Genomic DNA, 22,852 nt, shown 5'->3' with positions numbered 1-22,852 from the left:
GCGCTCTCCCATTGGGGTCCTTCTCTTGCCACTCCTCGGCTGTCTCCCTGGTCTTTTTTGGAGGCCCCCCTCCCCCCAGAACCTTCTCAGAATTCTCCTGAGTTTTTTTCTTTTCCAGGAAACAAATCCTTGTCCCAGGATCCTTTGCAAAGCCTCCTAGGGGACGGGGGAGAAAAGTCCCGGCATGGCCCCTGGGACGGCTTGGCAGAGGAGAGTGACTACTCAGCCCTGCACCCCAGGGTTTGGGGAGAGGCTCAGAAATGGGGCTGGCCTTTTGGCCTTGGGGTCTGTCAGCCCTCCGCTGATCATCACAAGTGGCTGTCGGCACCCCTTGACACACTGCCCACCCCAGGCCAGCACGAGGACAGAGGGGGCACCCTCCGGCCTTTGGGAAGGAGCTGATGCCGACCTGTTTCTTTCTCTTCAGGTAGTCAAAGTGGGCCTGGTGGAAGACTCCCCCCTGACCGCAGGTAAGATGGGGGTGGCTCAGCCTCCCTCCAGGGAAGGGTCGGTGGGGAGGGAGAAAGAGGGCTCCTTGGGCAGCCCAGTCTTTTTCCCCCTCAGGTGATGGCGATGACACCCCTGTGGTCAGCCTCACTGTCCCCTCCACGTCCCCGCCTTCCAGCTCTGGCCTGAGTCGGGACGCGTCCGCCACACCCCCTTCTTCCCCCTCCATGAGCAGCACCCTGGCTGTGGTTGGGTAAGCATCTCCCCAGGCCCTGCTCTGCTCTCTGTCCCCCTCCCTTCCCCCCATGCCCTGTGATGTGAACCCAGGAAGAGAACCAGAGCCGGGGAGGGCCTGGGAGCCGGCTAATCCGATCGATCCGTCTCCTCGGCACAGATTTGGGGAGGGCTTCGAGGACGCTCCCTCTGCCAGCCCGGGTTGGCACCCCTTTTCAGCTGAGATGCCCTGTTGCTGCTCAGGGACTTGCTTCAGGGTCATGTCGGGGGAAAGGCAGCCTTGGAGCCGTCCTGGCTCAGAGCTCAGCTCTGTCCACCTGCCCGCCTGGCTCGGTGGTAGCTCTGATGAGGTTGTCTTCTGCTGCATCTCCATAGTGGGCTAAAGGCAGGCCCAGGCCCCGCCAAGCAAGGTGGGGGCAAGAGACTTTGCAAGGGGCTTGGCTCTCACAGGCCTGGGAGAGGAGTCTGCCAGGAAGCCTCCGAGCCTCCGCGTGCCGGGGGAGACTTCCTCACTGACCCTTGTCTGGCCGGCAGTCCTCCGGACCCTCTGGTCAGCACCGCCTTCCCTTGAGCCATTTCTCCGTTGCGCTCTCTCCCGTCGGCTTCCTTCGGCGCTGCTCATGGCGTCCCTCCGTCTCTCCACTGTCTCCTCACCCCCAGTTCCTTGGAAGAGGCCTCCGTCTCTGCTCCCGCCCCAGCCTTGGCTCTGCCCCCTCCCCACACTGGCCGGTAGCCTCCCTTCTGCATCCTAGTTCAGTATTTAAAGTGAGAAGGCCAGGCAGGAAAGTAGGAGGTGACCAAGCGGTGGCGGCCTCTGTACCTAGGATGTCGGACGCCCCCTTCAGGGAAGCATCCGCCCGTGCTAAAACCGTCTGAGAGCACGGGGTGCCGCCAAGCTGAGGGAGCGCCCGGGTCCTCGCCCCTCCAGGGAGGGTGTTTTGAGGGTCCTGAGCCGGGTCTCGTGGCTCTACCTCCCCTCTATTTCCACCACCCACTTTTGAGGTCACACTCGCCTGCCCTGTTGGCGCTTCAGAGGCCTCCCTGGCCCCTTCTCTTCACTGCTCAGCCCTCAGTCCCTCCATGCACGTCACTCCCCTGCTCAGACATCTCGGCAACCCCCCAGTGCCTCAGGCTGGCCATTCAGGACCCCCAGAAGGGGCCTGGCCCTTGGCCCCTCTGAAGCCCCCGCCCCACCCCTGGGTACACTGCGCCTCCAGGAGTCCCCAGCCTCCTTGGCACCGACCGACTCCTTTCGGAGGCCACGAGCGAGTGCACGGGCCTGGTCCGCGGGCACACGCACGCCCCAGCGTCTCCTGCCGGACTTCCCCCCAAAGCTCTGCTCTCCCCAGCTGGCAGATGAGCCAGGCCGGACCCGACCCGTGGAGGATCTGGCACGCCCGCACCTTCCCGAGTCTGGCTCTTGATCGGCCAGTGTGTGGGCTTCCTCTTCCCAGCCTGGCCCTGGGGGATTGTCAGGCCTCCAGGCAGGGCTGTTTGTGCCCGCAGGGCCCAGCAGAGGCAGCTGGTGCTCCCTAGATGGCCTCCCATCCAGCGTCTCCCCTCTTGGCTCTGCCTTCAGGAGTCCCAACAGCCCGTACGGGGATGTCATCGGCCTGCAGGTCGACTACTGGCTGGCCCACCCCGGGGAGCGGCGCAGGGAAGGCGAGAAGAGGGACACGAGCTCCAAGAACACCCTCAAGAGTGTCTTCCGCTCGGTGCAGGTGTCTCGGCTGCCCCATGGCAGCGAGGGGCAGCTCTCTGGCACCATGGCCATGACGGTGGTCACCAAGGAGAAGAACAAGAAAGGTGCGTCGGGGCCCCGGGTCAGGCGAGGCCCGAAGCAGTGGAGGCCGGGGACTGTCCACTCCGTGCTGGAGGAGGGTCCTAGGGACAGGGGAAGGCCTGAGCCAGGGAGCCTTTGGCCAAGGCTCTTTTAGGGAAGCTCCAGACGGTGCTTGGGCTGGAGGTTAGAAACAGGGCGGGCAGAGCCACCATGGTCCAAACTGCCTTTGACTGGCTTGAGTCAGGGAACAAAACAAGCCAGAATTGAGGCATCTGAACGCCCAGGCTCCTCGTCCAAGCCCCCAAGAGCCTTTGGATTCCCTTGATGGTGCCAGGCCGGCGAAGGTGGGGAGGTCCCCATCCCTTGTGTGTGCCCGGGGAGACAGCCTGGCAGGGCCTGAGCCAGGAGGAAGGCTGCGCCCCGTCCCTGGCTGGCATCTTCCTCTTCCTCTCTCCACGTCTCTCCCTCCGTCTCCTTTCTCTTCGTCACTCTCCTCTGGAGTTACCTTTCTCTGCACACCCCCGTGCCCAGAAAGGGAGGCGCGGAGGGCCCTGCCCCATTGCACCTGTGACCCGAGACGGGCAGGGCCAGGCCCAGGGCTGCTGTTGCAGTGGCCCTGACGGGGGGGCATGCTTTGCAGTGCCCACCATCTTCCTGAGCAAGAAGCCTCGAGAGAAGGAGATGGACTCCAAGAGCCAGGTCATCGAAGGCATCAGCCGCCTCATTTGCTCAGCCAAGCAGCAGCAGACCATGCTAAGAGGTGAGGAGGGGCTGGCGGGATGGAGTCCAGGACCCCCGAGTGCCCCCGGTCCTCTCCCACATTCCCCCAGCTGCCCGCAGTGCTTGCCCTCCATCCCCCCCGAGTGCCCACAGTGCTTGCCCTCCATCCCCCCAGGTGCCGCAATGCTTGCCCTCCATCCCCCCGAGTGCCCGCAGTGCTTGCCCTCCATCCCCCCCGAGTGCCCGCAGTGCTTGCCCTCCATCCCCCCAGGTGCCCGCAGTGCTTGCCCTCCATCCCCCCCGAGTGCCCGCAGTGCTTGCCCTCCATCCCCCCAGGTGCCGCAATGCTTGCCCTCCATCCCCCCGAGTGCCCGCAGTGCTTGCCCTCCATCCCCCCGAGTGCCCGCAGTGCTTGCCCTCCATCCCCCCCGAGTGCCCGCAGTGCTTGCCCTCCATCCCCCCCGAGTGCCCGCAGTGCTTGCCCTCCATCCCCCCCGAGTGCCCGCAGTGCTTGCCCTCCATCCCCCCCGAGTGCCCGCAGTGCTTGCCCTCCATCCCCCCGAGTGCCCGCAGTGCTTGCCCTCCATCCCCCCAGGTGCCGCAATGCTTGCCCTCCATCCCCCCGAGAGCCCGCAGTGCTTGCCCTCCATCCCCCCCGAGTGCCCGCAGTGCTTGCCCTCCATCCCCCCGAGTGCCCGCAGTGCTTGCCCTCCATCCCCCCCGAGTGCCCGCAGTGCTTGCCCTCCATCCCCCCCGAGAGCCCGCAGTGCTTGCCCTCCATCCCCCCGAGTGCCCGCAGTGCTTGCCCTCCATCCCCCCAGGTGCCGCAATGCTTGCCCTCCATCCCCCCGAGAGCCCGCAGTGCTTGCCCTCCATCCCCCCCGAGTGCCCGCAGTGCTGGCCCTCCATCCCCCCGAGTGCCCGCAGTGCTTGCCCTCCATCCCCCCAGGTGCCGCAATGCTTGCCCTCCATCCCCCCGAGAGCCCGCAGTGCTTGCCCTCCATCCCCCCCCGAGTGCCCGCAGTGCTTGCCCTCCATCCCCCCGAGTGCCCGCAGTGCTTGCCCTCCATCCCCCCGAGTGCCCGCAGTGCTTGCCCTCCATCCCCCCAGGTGCCGCAATGCTTGCCCTCCATCCCCCCGAGAGCCCGCAGTGCTTGCCCTCCATCCCCCCCGAGTGCCCGCAGTGCTTGCCCTCCATCCCCCCCCGAGTGCCCGCAGTGCTTGCCCTCCATCCCCCCCGAGTGCCCGCAGTCCTTTCCCTGCCTTCCCCCCCGAGTGCCCGCAGTGCTTGCCCTCCATCCCCCCCGAGTGCCCGCAGTCCTTTCCCTGACTTCCCCCCCAGGTGCCCGTATTTCTCACCCTGTTTTCCCCCATCAGTGTCCATCGACGGTGTGGAATGGAGTGACATCAAGTTTTTCCAGCTGGCTGCTCAGTGGCCCACCCACGTCAAGCATTTCCCAGTGGGCCTGTTCAGCAGTAGCAAGCCTACCTGACTGCCCTGCCTCCTGGCCGAGGACCCCACTGTTCTCCCTTCGTGTCATCTGCTGGTTTGGGGCACCTCCTGTGGGAGCGGTGCCGGCAGGCCTGGGGCCCGCAGGTCCCCTTCCCTTGCACTGGGGTCTACCTCTTCCCTTGCCCAATCCCGAGGGACACTGCCACTGGGGAAGTTGGTCACTCCCCCCACCCCCGTCTCCCCTCCTTCCTCTCTAGGGCCCTGAGCCTTGTTCTCGGGCACCCATCAGTCACTGGAATTTAAGCAAACTCTTACAGGGGACCCCTTTGTTGGACCCCTCCCCTCCCCCCCGGAGCCCAAGTCCACCGAGGGACAGACCCTTCCTGTCCCCTGCTTGGTTTCCAGCCTCCCCGCATTTAAGGCCACCAAGGTCTCTAGAAGTCTTGTTCTGGCTCCTTCCTGGTGAGGGGCACCCATGGGTCCCCAGCTGCTGGTTAGGAGTTAGTTCAACCCCCCCATCCCCACCCCAGGAATGTCATCTCCGTCTCAAGTGGGTTCGGCTTTCCCGAGGGGGACAGCAGGGGTGGCCTGAAGCCAAAGGGACAAAGCCGGCCGGCCGGCCGGCCAGCATGAAAGGGGCAGTCGGGGCGGCCCAGCGAAGCTCCCCGTCTCCTGGCTAGCTGGGCACGGTAGGGAAGGGCCCCTCAGTCCCCGGGCCCCTCCCCCAGGGGCCCTGCCCAGCATCCCCGCTGTCCCTGGACATGTCTTGTCGATGTTGTGCGTGTGTCTTTGAGAACTCGTGGGCTTCTGCCCCCGCCACCCCGCTCCGGCCTGCTCTCTCCTCCTCGTTCGCTGTGACTCCCCGTGTGCCAGGCCCTGCCCCCTCCGGCCTCTCTGCTCCCGCCCCGGCCCCTGTCCCTCTACGGGCAGCCTCCCAGATCAGGCGAGCCCGCTCGGATCCCTCCACCTGTGTCCGTGGCCCAGCCCGCCTCCGTCCTCCTCATGGCGAACGCCCGCATCCGAGCCCTAGCTTCGCCCTCTCCCTCCCCGGAGAGGGGGGATTGAACTCCGGGTGCCAGGGCTGCGGGCCTCGGGCCTGCCCGCTGGGACCCCTTCCTGCCCCCGAGCTCGTCCCCGTCCCAGAGGCCTCCCCCTTCCGAGCCCTCCTGTGCCCGGGCCTGTCACTCAGTCCTGCTGTCCAAAGCACCTTGCCTGGGCTCAGCTGCTCTCTTGGTCGGCCCGGGGTGGGGGGAGTTGCTGTTGGATTTTTCATTCAATAAACTGGTGGTTTCTTACCAGCTGCCTGGGATCGTGTGTCTCGTGCTGGCTCAGAAGCCCCTCACTTGAGGGGAGGCGTCTCGGCTCGCTCCGCCGCCCCCTCTTGGGCCGCCAGCAGCTGCTCTGGCCCAGCCTCCTCCCCGAGGCAGGCAGGCCCAGCGGCCGCTTTTGCCTGTGGCCGGACGACGGGTCCTCTGGTCTCTTCGCTCCTCGAGAAGCGTCTGCCGGCCCAGGGCCGAGGGAGCCCTTCCCCTTAGCCCCCTGCTGCCCACTTGGGGGGATCTGCCTCCTCCGCCCCGGGCTCGGGCTTGGGAAGCCTCTGGAGAAGCGGCTCCGGGAGGAGAGACTCGGGAGGCCGGCCCACGGCCAGGCCCCCGGCGTCAGGATCCGAAGGAACCATGCCGGGCCCGGGAGGCCTAAAGACCACGGCGCTTGCCCAGAAGTCGGTCAGACGCACGCAGCACGCAGCCGGGGACGGGCAGAGAAGAGGGGCCCGTCTGTGGTTGAGTGAGGAAGCTGGGGTTCCCTCCCCCCCACTTCTCACCAGCGCCTCCCTGCAGCCCCGGCCTTCAGCGTCCTCACACGTTCGCCCCATCCCTCGGGGGATCCAGCAGAACTCTGTGAGCGTGAGATTGTCGGGGACCCCCGAACCGAGAGCAGTGCCCGGGCCTGGTTCTGAACAGCGAATGGCACAGAGGAGGAGGATGGCCGAGCAAGCACCCCAGGGTGCAGCGGCCAAGCTGGGGGGACGACTGCGCCGATGTCACGCGTCCATCAGACCACATCGGTGGGGTAGCAAAACCAGGAGCATCTGCCCGTCGGTGGGAGGGGGTGGGTGGGGGGCCTCCGATCTCCACAGCAGCCGGGTTGGGGTCCCTTCAGGGGCCAGGGCTGGGCAGACACCTCCTACCTCCCACAGAGAAAGGCCATGATCACCCCGGCACTCCTCTCCTCAGGAACTCGCCCCAGCTCCCTACCGCCTCTACGGTTCGGTCCAGACTCCCCATCCTCTGCCCCTGCACGCACCCTCCCCTCAGATGGGGCGGCTCCTAGAAGCTTCCTGACCCAATGGGCCGAAGAGATGCCGTCAGCACTCCAGGCACCTTGTGGCATCGGATGATGCTCATTTGGGTAACTAGTTGATCTGTTTTTCCCCAACGGCTTTCCTCAAACACCCGAGAAGCTCTGCTCGTTTCTACCAGGCTGAGAGGGTCCTGGGTACGTCCCAACGTCTGTTTAAACCCTTGAATCACTCCTGTGCAGCCAAGGCTAGGCGAAGTTACTGTTCCAGGGTCACACGGGCAGGAAGTGTCTGAGGCTGGACTTGAACCTCTGACTAGTCTTAAGATTAATTATAAAGGGGGCAGCTGGGTGGCTCAGTGGATGGAGAGCCAGGCCTAGAGACGGGAGGTCCTAGGTTCAAATCTGGCCTCAGACACTTCCCAGCTGTGTGACCCTGGGCAAGTCACTTGACCCCTATTGCCTAGCCCTTACCGCTCTTCTGCCTTGGAGCCAGTACACAGTATTGACTCCAAGACAGAAGGTGAGGGTTTAAAAAAAAAGATTAATTATAAAGATGCTCCTCAGGGCAGGTAGGTGGCACAGTGGATAGAATGCCAGGCCTGGAGTTAGGAAATACTGGGTTCAAATATGGCCTCAGACAATTCCTAGCTGTGTGACCCTGGGCAAGTCACTTAACCTCAGCTGCCTAGCCCTTGCTGCTCTTCTGTCCTAGCATTGATACTTTAAAAAAAGTTTTAAATAAAGATATTTCCTACCAGTTGGCTCCATGCTAGGTAAGCCATAAAACAAAGTAAAAAGCCAAATGGCCCTCAGGCTAGAGGGGCTCTCTTCCTTTCATGGGAGAATCAATCAATGAAGGAAAAGCTTTAAGTGCTTACGCTGGACACATTTATAGGCTGCTGTCTGTATACAAAAAGCCAAAAGCCTGCTGTATACCAATAGCTGACTCTGGACAAATGCATTATATGGTTTCTATGTCCTATTTGTAAACTTTATGCTAAGCACAAATAAAAGAACAGGGAAGTCCTTGCTCCCAAGTTCTCATTTTATTGGGGGCGCCATCCCAAGAGGGTGGCTGTGCCAGGGAAAGGGAGCACGAGGTCACCCGTAAAAGGCTGTTCTTTGACTGGTGGCCAAGTGACCTGCTGTTGGCCATCGATGAAAGCAGAAGATCAAAGGGGCCTTCTCTGCTCGCCGGACCCTGGCTCGGGTTCTCCTGGGGAGGTGAGTAAAGGAGTTGGTTTTCTCGGGCATCAGCGTCACAGCGAGGAAGGTTTCCAGGGATGCTCTTGGATCATGGTGTTCCTAATGAGCCCGTCCGAGACCATAACAAAGAGAATTGTTGCCTCTGAGCCAATATCTATAGCAAAGGATTAGGACCAGGGCAGGAAACGTCCAAAGAATTCCATTTGACTTGCCTCAGGGCAAAGGTGGGCATAGCCAAGGAGAGCAAAAAATATGTTGGAAAATAGGGCTCAGGATTTAAGAAGCAAGAGTCTGAGGTTACAGACACTCCCTGAAAGCTTTGCACCTCTAGGTAATAAGTATTTTATTCAAGAAAAAGTCAGGAAATGTCGAATTTAGCACCAAGTGATAGCACCAAAAAGTGAAACTGTGTATATCTTGGTGTTCAGTCATGTCTGGCTCTTCATGACCCCATTTGGAGTTTTCTTGGCAAAGATACTGGCGTGGCTTCTCATTTCCTTCTCCAACTCATTTTACAGATGAGGAAACTGAGGCCAAAAGGGTGAAGTGACTTGCCAGGGTCACACACTAGGAAGTGTCTGAGGCCACATTTGAACTCAGGTCTTCCTAACTCCAAGCCCAGTGGTCTATCCACTATCTAGCCACGTAGCTGCCCCATATATGTAAAGGACACTAAATGAATGGTTACCAGTGGGGAAGGGGCACTCCCAAATCAGCTATCTGTGTACATTAACTTCAACCATTGCTTTAAAAAAAAAAACAACTCTTACCATTTATCTTAGAATTGATATTAAGTATCTGTTCCAAGGCAGAAAAGCGGTAAGGGCTAGGCAATTGGGATTAAGTGACTTGTACAAGGTCCCACAGCTGGGAAGCATCTGAGACCAGATTTGAACCCAGCACCTCCCATCTCCAGGCTTGATTGTATCCACTGAGCTACCTACCTGCTCCTCATTGCCTTTTTAGAACAAAGATCAAAACCAAATTAGGAGAAAATTTTAGAAAATAAAATAAGAGATAGGCAACCTGAAGTACCTGATTATACTAAAAATAAGAGATGCTATTGATGGAAATTTCTATGGAAGTTTAACTGATTTCTATGTCTTTTGTGATTTTCATTTGCCTCTACTCCCAGTTTCCATGGGAGAAGAGAGAAGGACTTGTACCAAATAAGAAAAGAGAAAAAGATAGTTGACTTCGAGAGGTTTGGACTAGTCAGGTAGATCAGAGGTTGAGTTTGAGCAAAACTGGTGGGGATAGTTGGAAAAAGAAAATTGAACAATTGTCAGGTCCAGATATTGATCTAGAGTCTAATTCCAGACTATGTGATGCAGAATTCAGGATGACTGAGGAGGATCTAGAAGGAGAATCAGGGAGAATTCATGAACATAACCTGAAGAGGGAGGCTCAAGAAAGGTAAGGAGAAAGTAGCTGGGAGATAAAAAAAAAGGCTGGGTGGAACAAGTACAGAATGCAACTCCTACAGTCAATGAATTGGAAAGTGTCAGGCACTTGGGAGGACAAGTGGGCCTGCATTCCTCACATGCACCGTTTAGACTGCCAGAGCATCATGACTGGTCTGTGTTCCAAGTGTAGATTGATCTACCTCCCAAGGGAGAGCCCAAAGGGACTGGAGAAACAGGAAAGCCAACCCTCCACACTGGGTACGTAGGGGGAATAAGGGCCCCAAAAGGAAACTGAAGTGAGGTTTCATTAGGGTAAAAAGGGGGATCTAAGAGGGCAGAAGGGAGACTTGAACCTTCCTCAGGATAATGGAGGTTGGAAGAAGGCTACAAAAAGAAGACAAAGGGAAAAGTGAGCTGTTATTATTAGTTTTAAAACAAATTGGAGGGGGCAACTGGGTGGCTCAGTAGATTGAGAACCAGACCTAGAGATTAGAGGTTCTGGGTTCAAATTTGACTTCAAATACTTCCTAGCTGTATGACCCTAGGCTAGGCACTTAAAATCCCATTCTCTAGCTCTACTGCTCTTCTGCCTCGGGACCAATACACAGTATTGATTTTAAGACAGAAGGACAGGGTTTTAAAAAAAAATTAGACCTAGCAGAATAAGTCACTTAACTCCCACTGCCTGACCCTTACCTCTCTTCTGCCTTGGTACCAGTTCTTAATGTTGATTCTAAAACAGAAGGGATTGGATCACTGCGCACCGGAGAGGGAGAGGGAGAAAGGAAGAGAGAGGAGATATGGATGTTTGTTACCAGAGGGGGGACAAACAGACTGGAGACTTTTCCAAAAGAAGAGTGGAAGAAGCTTCTGGTCCTTCCAAGAATGATAAAGCAGAACCCAGAAGCAGGAAGGGTCAGAGGAAGAGGCAAAGGTGGGTGTAGGGGGTGATTCAGCACAAAGGCAGCTCTTTGCTGTCCCATAGCCGTCTGTCTTCCTGGGCCACGTAGCCAAGACCTAACAATAACCCTCCCAAGACTGATCTAAACAGATGATGAAAACCCACTTCTGGGATTGCCAACGATGCCGAAGGCTTTAGCTTCAAGCGTACAAGCTGGGTTTTCCTCACTGTTGCACTTTGAAGGCAAGGGAGGCGCAAGAGGAAAATTCCTTTCAGACGTGAACTGCTGGCTAAGAAGGTAGAGGCTGCCGATGGGGTTTGGATTTCTGAATCAAAGCCGACTGCTAGCAAGGGCTGATGGACTTCTGGCCAGAGATGACGTATATCCAACCAAGGCTGCCAGGCAGCCAGCGTGAAAATCTAATCCACAAGGGACTGGCCCAGGGGAGGGAGAGAACTGCCCGAGTGACTCCACAAGTGTTAGATGCTACAGAGAATAGCCGCAGGGAATGAAGAAATGCAGTTGAGGCACCTAGAAAAGCACAGGACCCAAAATCCAAGAAAGGAACCAATGGTAAAAGCTACATACACGTATGCCCAACATTTAGCCGACAGCCAAGGACATGGAGTCCTGATGTAGGGGGCAAATTTGGCTTCAGAGGCGCTACTGAGAATCGGTCAGATGAAACTCAGAACTAGGGTATGGGTCCGTCTAGCTATCTCATCTTCAAAAGAAACAAAATGGGTCAAAGGGGAAGGGAATAACATTTAATATGCAGAAAGCATATTCATGTAAAAGTAATCTAGGAGCCAGAAGGGGAGGTAGAGCCAAACTGAGGGGAAGATCAAAGGAAAAACAAAGAGAAGGGATTTTGTTATTGGAATATGCTGCAGATATGTACAGATATGGTAGAAGATGACCCCTCCAGCCTAGTGTTTATGATAAAGGAGAGGGCATAGTCTGTCATGAACCCTATCTTTTTTTAATTTTGGGGGGCAGCTGGGTAGCTCAGTGGATGGAAAGCCAGGCCTAGAGACTGGAAGTCCTGGGTTCAAATCTGGCCTCAGCCACTCCCCAGCTGGGTGACCCTGGATAAGTCACTTAACCCTCATTGCCTAGCCCTTACCACTCTTCTGCCTTGAAACCAATATACAGTATTGATTCCAAGGCAAAAGGTGAGGGTTTATTTTTTTTTAATTTTCTTTTAATTTTTAAGTGTTTTCCATGGTCACATGATTCATGTTTTCTCCCTCTCCTCATCCCTCCCCCATCCTGGAGCTGACAAGCAATTCCACTGCGTTGTAGATATATTATCACTTGAACCCATTTCCATATTATTCATTTTTACAAAAGAGTAATCCTTTAAAACCAAAACCCCAAGTCCTACACCCATATAAACAAGTGATAAATCATGTTTTCTTCTGGATTTCCACTCCCACAGTTCTTTCTCTAGATGTGGATAGCATCTTTCTTGTAAGTCCCACAGAACTGTGCAAAGTCAATTCCTTTGTCCCACAATTACAGTCTCTGTGTACAGTGTTCTCCTGGTTCTGATTATTTTACTCTGCATAAGTTCATAGAGGTCTTTCCAATTCTTATAGAAATCCATCAATGCATCATTCCTTATAGCACAATAGTATTCCATCACCATCATATACCATAATTTTGAATCCTATCTTTTTTTTTTTTAACCCTGACCTTCCATCTTGGAATCAATACTGTGTATCGGTTCCAAGGCAGAAGAGTGCTAAAGGCTAGGCCATGGAGGTTAAGTGACTTGCCCAGGGTCACACAGCTGGGAAGTGTCTGAGGCCAGATTTGAACCTAGGACCTCCTGTCTCTAGGCCTGGCTCTCAATACACTGAGCCACCCACCTGCCCCCTGAATCCTATCTTATGAAAGCAGAATTCAAGGATGTCAAAGGAAATAAAGGATCATTGGGCATGGAGATGCATGCCTGTAGCCCCCTCTGTGTGGGGGCCAAGGCTTATGAATTGCTCAAACTCTGGAATTCTGAGCTGCAATGGGCCAATCCAATCTGATGCCTATACTAAGTGTGGCCCCAATACGGTGAGTCTCAAGGAGCTAGGGTGGGAGGCAGGAAATAGCCATCAGGCTGTCTAAGAAGGGACAAATTGGCCCAGGTTGGAAATAGAGCGAGAGAGAGACAGAGACAGAGAGACAGAGACAGAGAGAGCGACAGAGAGGGAGAGAGACAGAGAGAGAGAGAGAGGGAGAGGGAGGGAGAGGGAGAGAGAGGGAAAGAAGATTTAGGACCCAGTGAACTAGGATATTTTAGGAGAGGTCAACTGAGAAGGAATGGAAGATGCTGAAGAGTGAAATTCTGAAGATATAAAGACAATTCCAACAAGATAAAAAAATAGAATTTGTCTAAAGAGATCAATGTGGATGCACTGGAAAGCTGTGCATATGTACACACACATTCATACAGAAGGTAGAAACAAGCTAAAGACAACAGGAAAAGCTGATTGCTTTTTTACTTCTATTGAGAGAAAAAGAAGACTTGTAGGTTTGGATTCTTTGTCTGAGGTGGGTGAGCTGGTAACTGGTGATAAAAATAAAGCAGAACTACTTGTGTTTCTCTTTTCTCTGCAAATGACAGTGCCTTTGCCTTTGGAAACGACAGGACCAATATGACTAATGGGGAGTAGACAACCACAACAAATAAATAAGGAGACCATTAAGGGAATACTTGACTGCCCTCCAGTCACTTAGATGTCTCCTGCCCCTCCCTCCTTCCTGGGTCACATGAGGCAGCCTTACTCCTGACCATTCAACCATCAAACCCATTCCATCCCATCTCCTCCAACAGATTAGCCCGTGTCGCCTCATGCTATGACTTCTTTTCAGCGTTTTCCTGCCTATTGGCTACTTCCTTGTCCACAAACATGCCTTCACCTCCCCGTCCTGAAAACCTCCGGCTTAAACTTTGCCTTCTGGGAGAACGTTTGTCCTCCATCTCTCCGGCAGCCAGTGCCCCCACTTTCTCCCTTCTCGCTTTCCTAACCCCTGAGAGTCTTGCTTCTGACCTTATCATCCCACTGAACAGGCTCTCTCCAAAGGCTGTGCTCTACGAACAAAGCAGAATTGCAGGCGCTCACAAGCATGTGAGATGCACAAAGTTCTAGACATCTCCATCCCAAAGTTCGTCCAGGCTATTTCTGCCTGACCGGCGCTCCAACCTGCTACGCCTGTATGGGTCTGATCAGACAGGTACATTGACCCTGACATAACCGTTTCATCTTGGTCCTTTTTAAGTACTAAGGATGACAACCGACGATGTCTTAGTGGCCACATCCGATGGCCTCATTCTTCTGCAGCCTTGGGCGCTGTTGATCACCCTCTCCTCCTCCTCCATACTCTCTTCTCTCTGGGTTTTGGGACACCTTCTCTCCTGGTTTTCCTCCTATGTCTCTGACCACTCCTGCTCTGTCTCCTTTCCTAAATCCTCCAGATCACACCATACATATCTCTCAAGGTTCTGGCTTGGGCTTTCTTCTCTTTTCCTTCTATCCTACTTCACCTGGTAATTTCATCAGCCCCCCAGATTTAACTGCCATCTCTATGCTGACGAGAGGTTCAATGATTCTCCGATCTCTCTGCTGACCTCTGAAAATAGCCCGCCAATAGACCTGTTAAACTCAGTATGTCCAAAACAGAGCTTGTGATCTTCTCCCCACCTCCCTGCCTCCTACCTTCCCTAGTTCGGTAGAGGGCAACACTGTCCTCCCAGTCCCTCAGGCTCACTCTTGCTCCGCCCCACTCCCCAGATCCATTATGGGGGCCAAGGCTGGTCAATTGTACCTTTACAACATCTCTCATATATACTCCCTTCTCTGGTCTGACGCTGCCCCCACCCTGGTTCGAGCCCTTGTCACCTCATGCCTGGAATATTGCAATCTCTGCTGGGGCTCTGCCTGTCTCAAGTCTCTCCCGCTCCAGTCCGTCCCCCATTCAGCCACCAAAGGGCTGAAGCACAAGCTCCACCATCTCCCTACTCCATGAACTCCATTGGCTCACCATTGCTTCCAAGATCTCCTACAAAATGCTCTGTTTGGCATCACAGCCCTTTGCCACCTTGCCCCCACCTGCCTTTCCAGGCTTCTTATACCCTGCTCCCCGACAGGAACTCTGATCCATTTACTATCATGGCTATTCCACAAATAAGACATTCCATCTCTCCTCCAGACATGTTCTCTGTCTCCCAAGCTCCCAAGCCCTTATCACTCTAATGCCTTGGGACCAATGCACAGTATTGATTCCAAGATGGAAGGTAAGAGTTAAAAAAAAAAAGAAATATAATATGGAAGAGGCAAAGTTGGCTGGCAGGTGTCCTGAAGAAGATCTGTAGGAGTCATCAGTGGAATGGGGTTGCCAAGAAACCTCACTAGGTTGGCTCCTCAATGATGAATTCTTTGACCATCACAACAATCCCTATAATATGGAAAAACAAACAAACAAGAGCCTTCTGTGCTGTAAGACTCAATTCCACTTCAGTGGCTATAGTGGCAGGTGCTAGGGATCCCACTTATTAATCAGTCTGTCACAGCTAGGTGGCTCAGTGAATGGAGAGATGGGGAGGTCCTGGGTTCAAATGTAACCTCAGATACTTCCCAGCTGTGTGACCCTGGACAAGTCACCTAACCTCCATTGCCCAGCCCTTACCGCCCTTGTGCCTTAGAACCAATACACAGTATTGATTCTAAGGTGGAAGGCAAGGATTTTATTTTTTTTTAAAAACAATTTAGTCATTGGCACAGCAAATATAAGACATGTAAAGGGAGCCACAGAGACTGGTTAGGTGTGGGTGGGCTGTGCTTTGATCCCTGTTGGCAATGCCTACTTAGAGGAGTTCTGGGTCCGAGGCTCTATGTGAAGTGTTTGGTAACCCTTAAACGGCTGGAGAAAAGTCCCCCATTATTGTGTTTACTCTGATCTGGGCGCCCAGACTTCTGGTCCCCGAGCCTACAAACTAGCCAGCCCTGGGGAACGGAGATGCAGGGCAGAGAGGGACGAGGAGCGTTCATTTGCGGAAAACATTGGGAAGCCAGAAGCCGGGCTAGACCCTCTGAGGAGTGGTGCCTACTAAGGGCTTAGTGAACCCGCAAGGTGGAGCGAAAGAGAAGCCGGCTACCCCTCAGGCCCCACCCCCACCCTTCCAGAGCCCAAAGAAATACCGAAAGAAACAAACTCATCGATAAATGGGAAACGGGGGAAAGGCCCGGGGCAGGGCGGGAGGAGGGAACGGCTTCCAAAGAAACTGCCACATTCCGGCTCCCCGGAGGAGCCGGGTCATCAGACGCGCTCCTCTGCTTAAGCCAGCCTCCCGCAAACATGCTCCTCTTTAACTCTGGGCCTTGGGGAGCCCAGAGTGCCTGAAGCCAATGAAGCAGGGGCCCCAGCAGTGACGCTGCAGAGCCGTGAGCATCCCCAGAGGTAAGACGAAAGCAGCTCCTGGGGCCGCCGGCCAGCTTCGGGCAGACCTAGGCGCGAAGTGCTCGTAGCAAGGCCGTGCCGCGCCCCTCGGCCTTGCCGGCTGAAGAGAGCCCCACCGACCCCTGCGGCTACAGAAAAAGACCCTGCAGTGGGGACTCCGCCCAGTGCTCGTTCGGGCTAGCTGGTCAACCTCGGCTTCTTTCCAGAAAAGCGGCAAGAGGAAAGTTCCCGTGGCCTATTCTGGCTGGGGTCGTGAGACGAGAGGCAGCGCCAGGTACCGGGGGTGGAGGGAAGGGAGAAATTGAAGGTTTAAGGGGACGGAGGGACGGAGGGAGAATAGGGGGGACATGGGGAAAAGGGAGGGATGGAGCGAAGGATGGGAAATAGAAGGGATGATGGGATGGAGGGATGGAAGAAGGCTGGTGGGTAGAAGGAAGGAGGGATGACGGAGTTTGGGGAGTGGAAATACGACGCCCCTTCCCCCAACCCAGCATAGCTCCTGTTTCCCAGTAAACCCCACCCTTCCAACGGGTCGCTCCTTCCCCGCTCCGGTCTTCCCCTTTAAGATGAAAGGGAAGCCCCCCCCCCCCGTCCCCGCCCCTCCCCTTTAAGCACGCGACGGCGGTGGCTGCGCAGGCGCGGGGGTGGGCGCGGGGGCTGCCGGGATCGGCGGCGGTGATGGAGGCTGCGCGGGGCAAACTGGGAGGCTGAGGCCGAAGAGGCCGGGCCGGAGCCGGAGCCGGGGCCGGGGCCGGGTCCGGAGCGGGGGCCGGGTCGGGGCGCGCAGGTGAGCGAAGCGAGAGCGGGGCGGCATCCTGGGGATAGGACTGCTTTTGGGAAGCTCATCCCAACGCCTTGGGGCATCCCTTCATGACCGAGGAGTCTCTCTCTGGCGCGGGGCGCCACTCGGGGATGGGCAGCAACTGTCACAGGGCCCGGAGGAGGGGGCGCTCCCCTCCGTCGTGGGATGCCCCAAGGAGAGGACTGCTCCCCCTCTTCCAGGGGATCCGGGGAGGCATCTACACCACAAACTCCACAGAACTGCCACAAGCTTTCTGCAGTCTGGGGAGCGGGGAGGTGCTGATATGTCTAAGAAGGACCTGCGTTCCTCGGGAACCGGCCGGGGGACAGCAGGAACTGGACTGGGGACAGCCCTCGCGCCCCTGATGGGGGCTCTCTGGGGTCCCCTCCTCGCTGTGGGTTAGAGGCAGGTGGCTGAGGGCTAGGGGAAAGGGGCCCTCCGCCTCCTTCAGGACGGGTATGGCCCGACTGCATTGCGTCTAGGAGGGAGCCCGGGACGCCCCCTGGAGGCCGTGGGCAGCAAGTCCCCGGGGCCGAGGCTTGCCGAGGCTGAGCACCCGGGCCTCCTGCAGGGGCCTCCCCTTCCATCCGTGCCCTCCAGTCATGGCCACTCTGGTGATGTCCCGGGAGGAGAAGCTGAGCCAGGATGAGATCGTGCTGGGCACCAAGGCCGTCATCCAGGGGCTGGAGACCCTGAGGGGCGAGCACCGGGCTCTGCTGGCGTCCCTGCTGGAGAATGTGGCTGGGAGGGAGGAGGCGGAGCCCGGAGCCCAGGAACGCTCGGGGCTCCTACGCCGATCCCTGGAGGCCATCGAGCTGGGACTTGGGGAGGCTCAGGTAGGCGGCCTGGGGGCAGTGGGGGGGGGGGGAAGGAGGTCGAGGTCCCACCGGGCCTCCCTTCAGCCTTCTCTCCTGGCCGAGGGGCCGTAGGTGATCCTGGCACTCTCTGGCCACCTCGGGGCAGTGGAGTCGGAGAAACAAAAGCTCAGGGCCCAGGTGCGACGCCTGGTGCAGGAGAACCAGTGGCTGCGGGAGGAGCTGGCCGGGACCCAGCAGAAGCTGCAGCGCAGTGAGCAGGCCGTGGTGCAGCTGGAGGAGGAAAAGCAGCATCTGCTCTTCATGAGCCAGATCCGGAAACTGGATGAGGACCCTTCCCCAAGTGTGAGCAGGACCTGGGAGCTGGGCCCTCTCTGCCCTTTCCCTCTGTTCCTGGGCCCCTTCCAGAACTAGACTTCCCTGGCATGTGAGCAGGCTCTGGGCTTCCCCCGCTCCCTCCCTCTGGAAGGTCCGCTCTCCAGTTCTTTTCCCCTGCCTGTTTCTCCCAGTTTCCTCATTCGATCCCTTCCTTCTTTCCTCAGGAAGAGAAGGGAGATGTTTCCAAGGATTCCCTGGATGACCTGTTCCCCAATGAGGATGAACAGAACCCAGGTAGGGGGGTGGGGAGAGGAGGGTCTTTTAACTTTGGGCTGCATGACCTCTGTATGCCTCTAAGGCCAGGAGAGGCCTGAGCCAGAGGGTGGTGTGGGGCCCAGGGGTGATCGTATTGCCTGAAGAGCCTGAAGGACACAGATAGCATCACTGATTTTTCACAGCATTTGGTTACGTAGCTGCCCATCCCCATTTAACAGATAAAGTAACTGAGGCTCACAGTCAGGGTAGTCCTCCCCTCACCCCTCTGACCTTGTGTCTTCTCCAGCTCAGGGCCCTGGGGGAGGAGATGCAGCTGCCCAACATGGAGGCTATGAGATACCAGCCCGGCTCAGGACCTTGCACAACTTGGTGATTCAGTACGCTTCTCAGGGGCGCTATGAGGTGGCTGTGCCCCTCTGTAAGCAGGCCCTGGAGGACCTGGAGAAAACCTCAGGCCATGACCATCCTGATGTGGCCACCATGCTGAACATCTTGGCTCTTGTTTACCGGTGAGCGTCTGCCTGGGCCTTGTTGTGAAGTGGGGGTGGAAGTGGAGCAGCAATGCCCCACAGAGTCCACTGTCCATGGTTCTGTGCCAGCCCCTCAGGCCTGGAAGAGAAGCCTTACTCCCCCTGAGAAAAAGAACATGTAGAACATGTAGTACATGTAGACTTCCACACCTTGGGCAGGATCCTGATCTGGAACTGCCAAGGGACTCAGAGGCCATTTAGCCCACCCCTCATTTTACAGAAGTGGACCCTGAAGTCCAAGGAGTGAAGTGACTTGGCCAAAGTCCTGTAAGCCTTCTAGCAGCAGCCTTCAGACTCTGGGTCAGGACTCCTTCCTTTATTCCCCACACTATCTCTTTGTCCCTTCAGAGATCAGAATAAATACAAAGAAGCTGCGCACTTGCTCAATGATGCCCTAGCTATCCGGGAGAAGACCTTGGGGAAGGACCATCCAGCTGTGAGTGAAGCCCTCCATGGAGTAGGCCTGGCTGCCCTAGGGATGGGGGGTGGGGGGTGAAGGTGGGCCCCCCAGCACCTGCCAGATAGGGCTGAACCATCTCCAGCTCCTTTTGTGGCCTTCTTCCTTCCTTTGCTCTGATCTCAGGTGGCAGCTACTTTGAACAACTTGGCAGTTCTGTATGGCAAAAGGGGCAAGTACAAGGAAGCAGAACCCTTGTGTAAACGAGCCCTGGAGATCCGAGAGAAGGTAGAGCCTGCTTGGGGCTCTGGGTGGAGCAGGGCAGTTAGGCAGGTGGCTGCTGGGTCGGGTCGGGTCGGGTTGGGTCAGGGGTAGGGATGGGAGGGCCTAGAGGAAAGATGGTGAGCTTGTGAGTGAAAGAAGCCTCAACCTTTTCCCAGGTGTTGGGCAAATTCCACCCTGATGTGGCCAAGCAGTTGAATAACCTGGCCCTGCTGTGTCAGAACCAGGGCAAGGCAGAAGAGGTGGAGTACTACTACCGGCGAGCTTTGGAGATCTATGAGGCTCGGCTGGGCCCAGATGACCCCAACGTGGCCAAGACCAAGAACAACTTGGTGCCTGCTCCTTGGGGAACCTAAGAGGGGAGGGATGGCCAGGCCAGTTGGACCAGGTCAAGTCATTCACTCACTCCTTACCTCTTTGCCCCTCTCCTTCAGGCCTCTTGCTATCTGAAGCAGGGGAAATACCAAGATGCAGAAACACTCTATAAGGAGATCCTGACCCGTGCCCATGAGAAGGAGTTTGGCTCAGTCAATGGCAAGTGGTCCCCTGTCCCCAGCCTGTCCAGCCTTTCTGATGCCTGGCCTTGGTGGGCCAGAACCCTGTAACAGTCCCTCTTTCTGTCTCCCCAGGGGACAACAAGCCCATCTGGATGCATGCTGAAGAACGAGAGGAGAGCAAGGTATGGGGAGGCAGAGACCCTTAGCCCAACTCTCTTACTTGGGGCCGGGGCAGAGGAAGGCATTAGCCCATTCCCTCCCCAAGGCCTGACTTCTCTGCCTTTCCAGGATAAGCGCCGAGATACCACCCCTTATGGAGAATATGGCAGTTGGTATAAGGCTTGTAAAGTGGATAGGTGAGGCAAAAGCTGACTCTCAAAGGGCTGGGGAGGGAAGAGGAGGGCCAGAGATAGTGAAGACCTCAATGTCAAGCCAGGCCTATCCTCTAGCCCCACAGTGAACACCACACTTCGGAGCCTAGGGGCACTCTACCGACGGCAGGGGAAGATGGAGGCAGCTCACACCCTGGAGGACTGTGCCAGTCGAAGTAGAAAGCAGGTTGGGGAAGGGCTGAGGAGGGAAGGGTAGAAGGAAGGGGCAGGTTTGGGCTCAGGGACTTCTCAGCTTCACCCCCAAATCTCAAAACTAGGGCCTGGATGCTGCAAGCCAGACCAAGGTGGTGGAACTGCTGAAAGATGGCAGCAGTGGGCGAGGTGATCGCCGGAGCAGCCGAGAGGGCCCCGGAGGGGCTGGATCTCGAACTGAACTGGAGCCAGAGGATTCGGGGCCCACAGCTGAGTGGTCTGGGGTGAGTGGGGCCATGGAGAGCTGGTTGATAGTCAGAGGGTGTGACAGGGTGGAGAGAGTGGACAAGGCTAGGGTGGCTCCTCTGTCCCCCAGGATGGCAGTGGTTCTCTCCGGAGAAGTGGCTCCTTTGGGAAACTCCGAGATGCCCTGAGGCGAAGCAGTGAGATGCTCGTGAAGAAGCTTCAGGGGGGAGGCCCCCAAGAGCCTCCCAACCCCCGGTGAGAGCTCTGCCCCTCCTGTCCCTCCCTATACTTTTTAGGCTCTACCTTTTGCCATATATGACCCCAATCAGGTCTTCTCATCTTGACTGGGCCTCTTCCTATCCCAGTCTCCCTCCCCCCCCCCCCCCATGTCCTGGGGCCCTGTAGTAAGCCTCCATTTCTCTTCCTGTCCTGCAGGATGAAACGGGCCAGTTCCCTCAACTTCCTCAATAAGGGCACAGAGGAAACCAACCAGGTAAGGAGACTTGCTTCCATCTGTCTCTCCCCCTAGGCCTTGCTGGACCACCCAGACTATTAGTTCTCCCTCCCATTCTGGGTCACTGTGACTACAGCAGATTGCTTCAAGGTAGAACATAAGCTTCTGGAGGGCAGATGGTAGCTTGATACCTAGCTTAGACCCTCAGCCAGCCTCTTGACAATTAGGCTAATGCACAGAGCTTCAGAGGGCTGCAAAGATGGTGCCAGTCTGCCTTGACAAAGGGAGAGTCTGTGTCTGGCCCCCCCTCCCCATTAAATGCTTGTTGGATTAGATCCTGCCCCTCCAGGCTGAAGGCCTGACTGCTGCCCCGGGGCATCTCCCAAGACCTCAGAGAGTCCCTCTGCCACCCATGCCGGGGTGTTCAGCACCAAAAAAACCCAACCCCTGCAGGTTAGTGGTGGCAGGCAAGTCGACCTTCCTCTAACCTTCTATGTATTTGCCCACAGTCCAGCAACACCAACTTGTCCGACAGTCGCATGCTCAGTTCCAGCTCTCTTGACCTCTCCCGACGAAGCTCACTCATTGGCTAAGAGGGAGGGGTGGAAAAGGGGCCTAACTTGGGACATCCTCGGCCAGCCCCCATCTGCTGTGCCCTCCCCGGCTGCTTGTCATGTCCCACAGGATGGGGGGGCTGCAGGGGGAGACCTGAGCATCAGCTTTCTCTGGCCTGCTTCAGCCACCCTTCCCTGAAGGCTGTTTCCCACAGGCCCCTTCCCCATCTTTTTTTGTTCGATCTCAGGGTAACCTCTCCCCATCATTTCAGGCTTAGCAGCTCAAGGCTCACTCCACCCCCACCCCCACCCCCCACTCCCCAGTCTAGCACGGTTAGTCACCCAGCCTAGAAGTGTCATGTTGTTGGAGTGTAGAGAGGAGCCAGGATTTCCCCTGTGTATTTATTTCCCTCTTCCCTTCCCCTAGAGCCTCCTCAGGGCCCTGGCAGAACTTCCCAAAGCAGTCCCTGCCCCTGGCACTGGGAGGATCTTCCCACCCTTCCTTGGGGGTCTCCCAAAAGGGAGAACAAGAACACTAAGGATCTTCCTCCTCCCTTCCATAGGCCTCTGCTTCTGTATATAGAGAAATAAGTTATTGGCCACCCCTTTCTTCCCCCTTGCACCCCCTGGCCAGTGATGAGCCACTCTGCCCTGTCCATGGTACCTCCTCTGGCCCTTCCCCTCTTCCCTTCCAGGGATGCCACCCAGGCCTTAATCCCTTGCAGACAAGGTCTCGGACACATAGGTGCAGAAATATGCCCCTGTGCCCTTCCCAAACGATTGAAGGCTGCCTTCTGGACCCTCACCCCACTCGGGTGTAGGACTGAGGCTCTGGCCCCTGGCTCCCATCAGTGTTGGCAGCACCAAGTCCCTACTTTGTCTACAGTGGCCGACACTGCTCTCCATTTTCCCATTTTGGTTCCCCCGTGGCAGAGCCTGGGCCTTAACCGGGCTCCTCAGGAGCCACATTCCAGGTACTGCCTATTCCTTCCCTGCCTTCCACTGCCCCTCTCCCTCCGAGGTACCACCTGTTGAGCCATTCCTTCCCCTCCTACACCTATGGCTTCTGAGGCTTCCAATTCCTCCTCCGTGGAGGGAGGGGACTGCACTCCCCTCCCTTAGCTGGGAGGGGGCCAGGGTGAGCTGGGGGACCCATTTGCTTTGTTCAGATGTTGCTGTAGAAATAAAGACAGTTTGAATCCAAATGAGTCCAGTGTCTCTATGGAAGCAGGGAGCCTCTGAGCTCAG

General features: G+C 56.7%; 2 protein-coding genes across 5 annotated transcripts in view; both read left to right on the top strand.

Moving 5' to 3' along the window:
• PACS1 (phosphofurin acidic cluster sorting protein 1) overlaps nucleotides 1-5,935 on the top strand; it is a 98,076-nt gene extending 92,141 nt beyond the window's left edge. For both annotated transcript variants that reach the window (XM_056801303.1, XM_056801302.1), the window contains 5 exons: nucleotides 428-470; nucleotides 565-700; nucleotides 2,261-2,487; nucleotides 3,105-3,224; nucleotides 4,562-5,935. In XM_056801303.1, the coding sequence (XP_056657281.1) occupies nucleotides 428-470; nucleotides 565-700; nucleotides 2,261-2,487; nucleotides 3,105-3,224; nucleotides 4,562-4,677 (642 nt within the window). In that variant the 3' untranslated portion in view covers nucleotides 4,678-5,935. The remainder of the gene's footprint in view (nucleotides 1-427; nucleotides 471-564; nucleotides 701-2,260; nucleotides 2,488-3,104; nucleotides 3,225-4,561) is intronic.
• A 9,415-nt stretch (nucleotides 5,936-15,350) lies between these two features.
• On the top strand, nucleotides 15,351-22,809 carry KLC2 (kinesin light chain 2). Of its 3 annotated transcripts, XM_056801306.1 has the most exons (17): nucleotides 15,395-15,909; nucleotides 16,116-16,183; nucleotides 17,283-17,547; nucleotides 17,641-17,871; nucleotides 18,069-18,138; nucleotides 18,407-18,629; nucleotides 18,999-19,086; nucleotides 19,234-19,335; nucleotides 19,488-19,661; nucleotides 19,764-19,863; nucleotides 19,959-20,008; nucleotides 20,115-20,182; nucleotides 20,276-20,384; nucleotides 20,476-20,634; nucleotides 20,727-20,851; nucleotides 21,032-21,089; nucleotides 21,560-22,809. In XM_056801306.1, the coding sequence occupies exons 3-17, from the start codon at nucleotides 17,314-17,316 to the stop codon at nucleotides 21,641-21,643; spliced, it is 1,875 nt and encodes a 624-aa protein (XP_056657284.1). In that variant the 5' UTR covers nucleotides 15,395-15,909; nucleotides 16,116-16,183; nucleotides 17,283-17,313; the 3' UTR covers nucleotides 21,644-22,809. The 3 variants fall into 3 exon arrangements, with proteins under 3 accessions (XP_056657283.1, XP_056657284.1, XP_056657282.1); XM_056801305.1 differs by having other exon boundaries at nucleotides 15,351-16,183; XM_056801304.1 differs by lacking the exons at nucleotides 15,395-15,909; nucleotides 16,116-16,183 and adding an exon at nucleotides 16,539-16,696.
• The last annotated feature ends 43 nt before the right edge of the window (nucleotides 22,810-22,852 follow it).

This window comes from Monodelphis domestica, chromosome 6, assembly GCF_027887165.1.
Source record: "Monodelphis domestica isolate mMonDom1 chromosome 6, mMonDom1.pri, whole genome shotgun sequence".
NCBI classification, from domain to species: domain Eukaryota; kingdom Metazoa; phylum Chordata; class Mammalia; order Didelphimorphia; family Didelphidae; genus Monodelphis; species Monodelphis domestica.
Note: the sequence above shows the minus strand (reverse complement) of the source record. Positions and strands in the feature narration are given on the sequence as shown.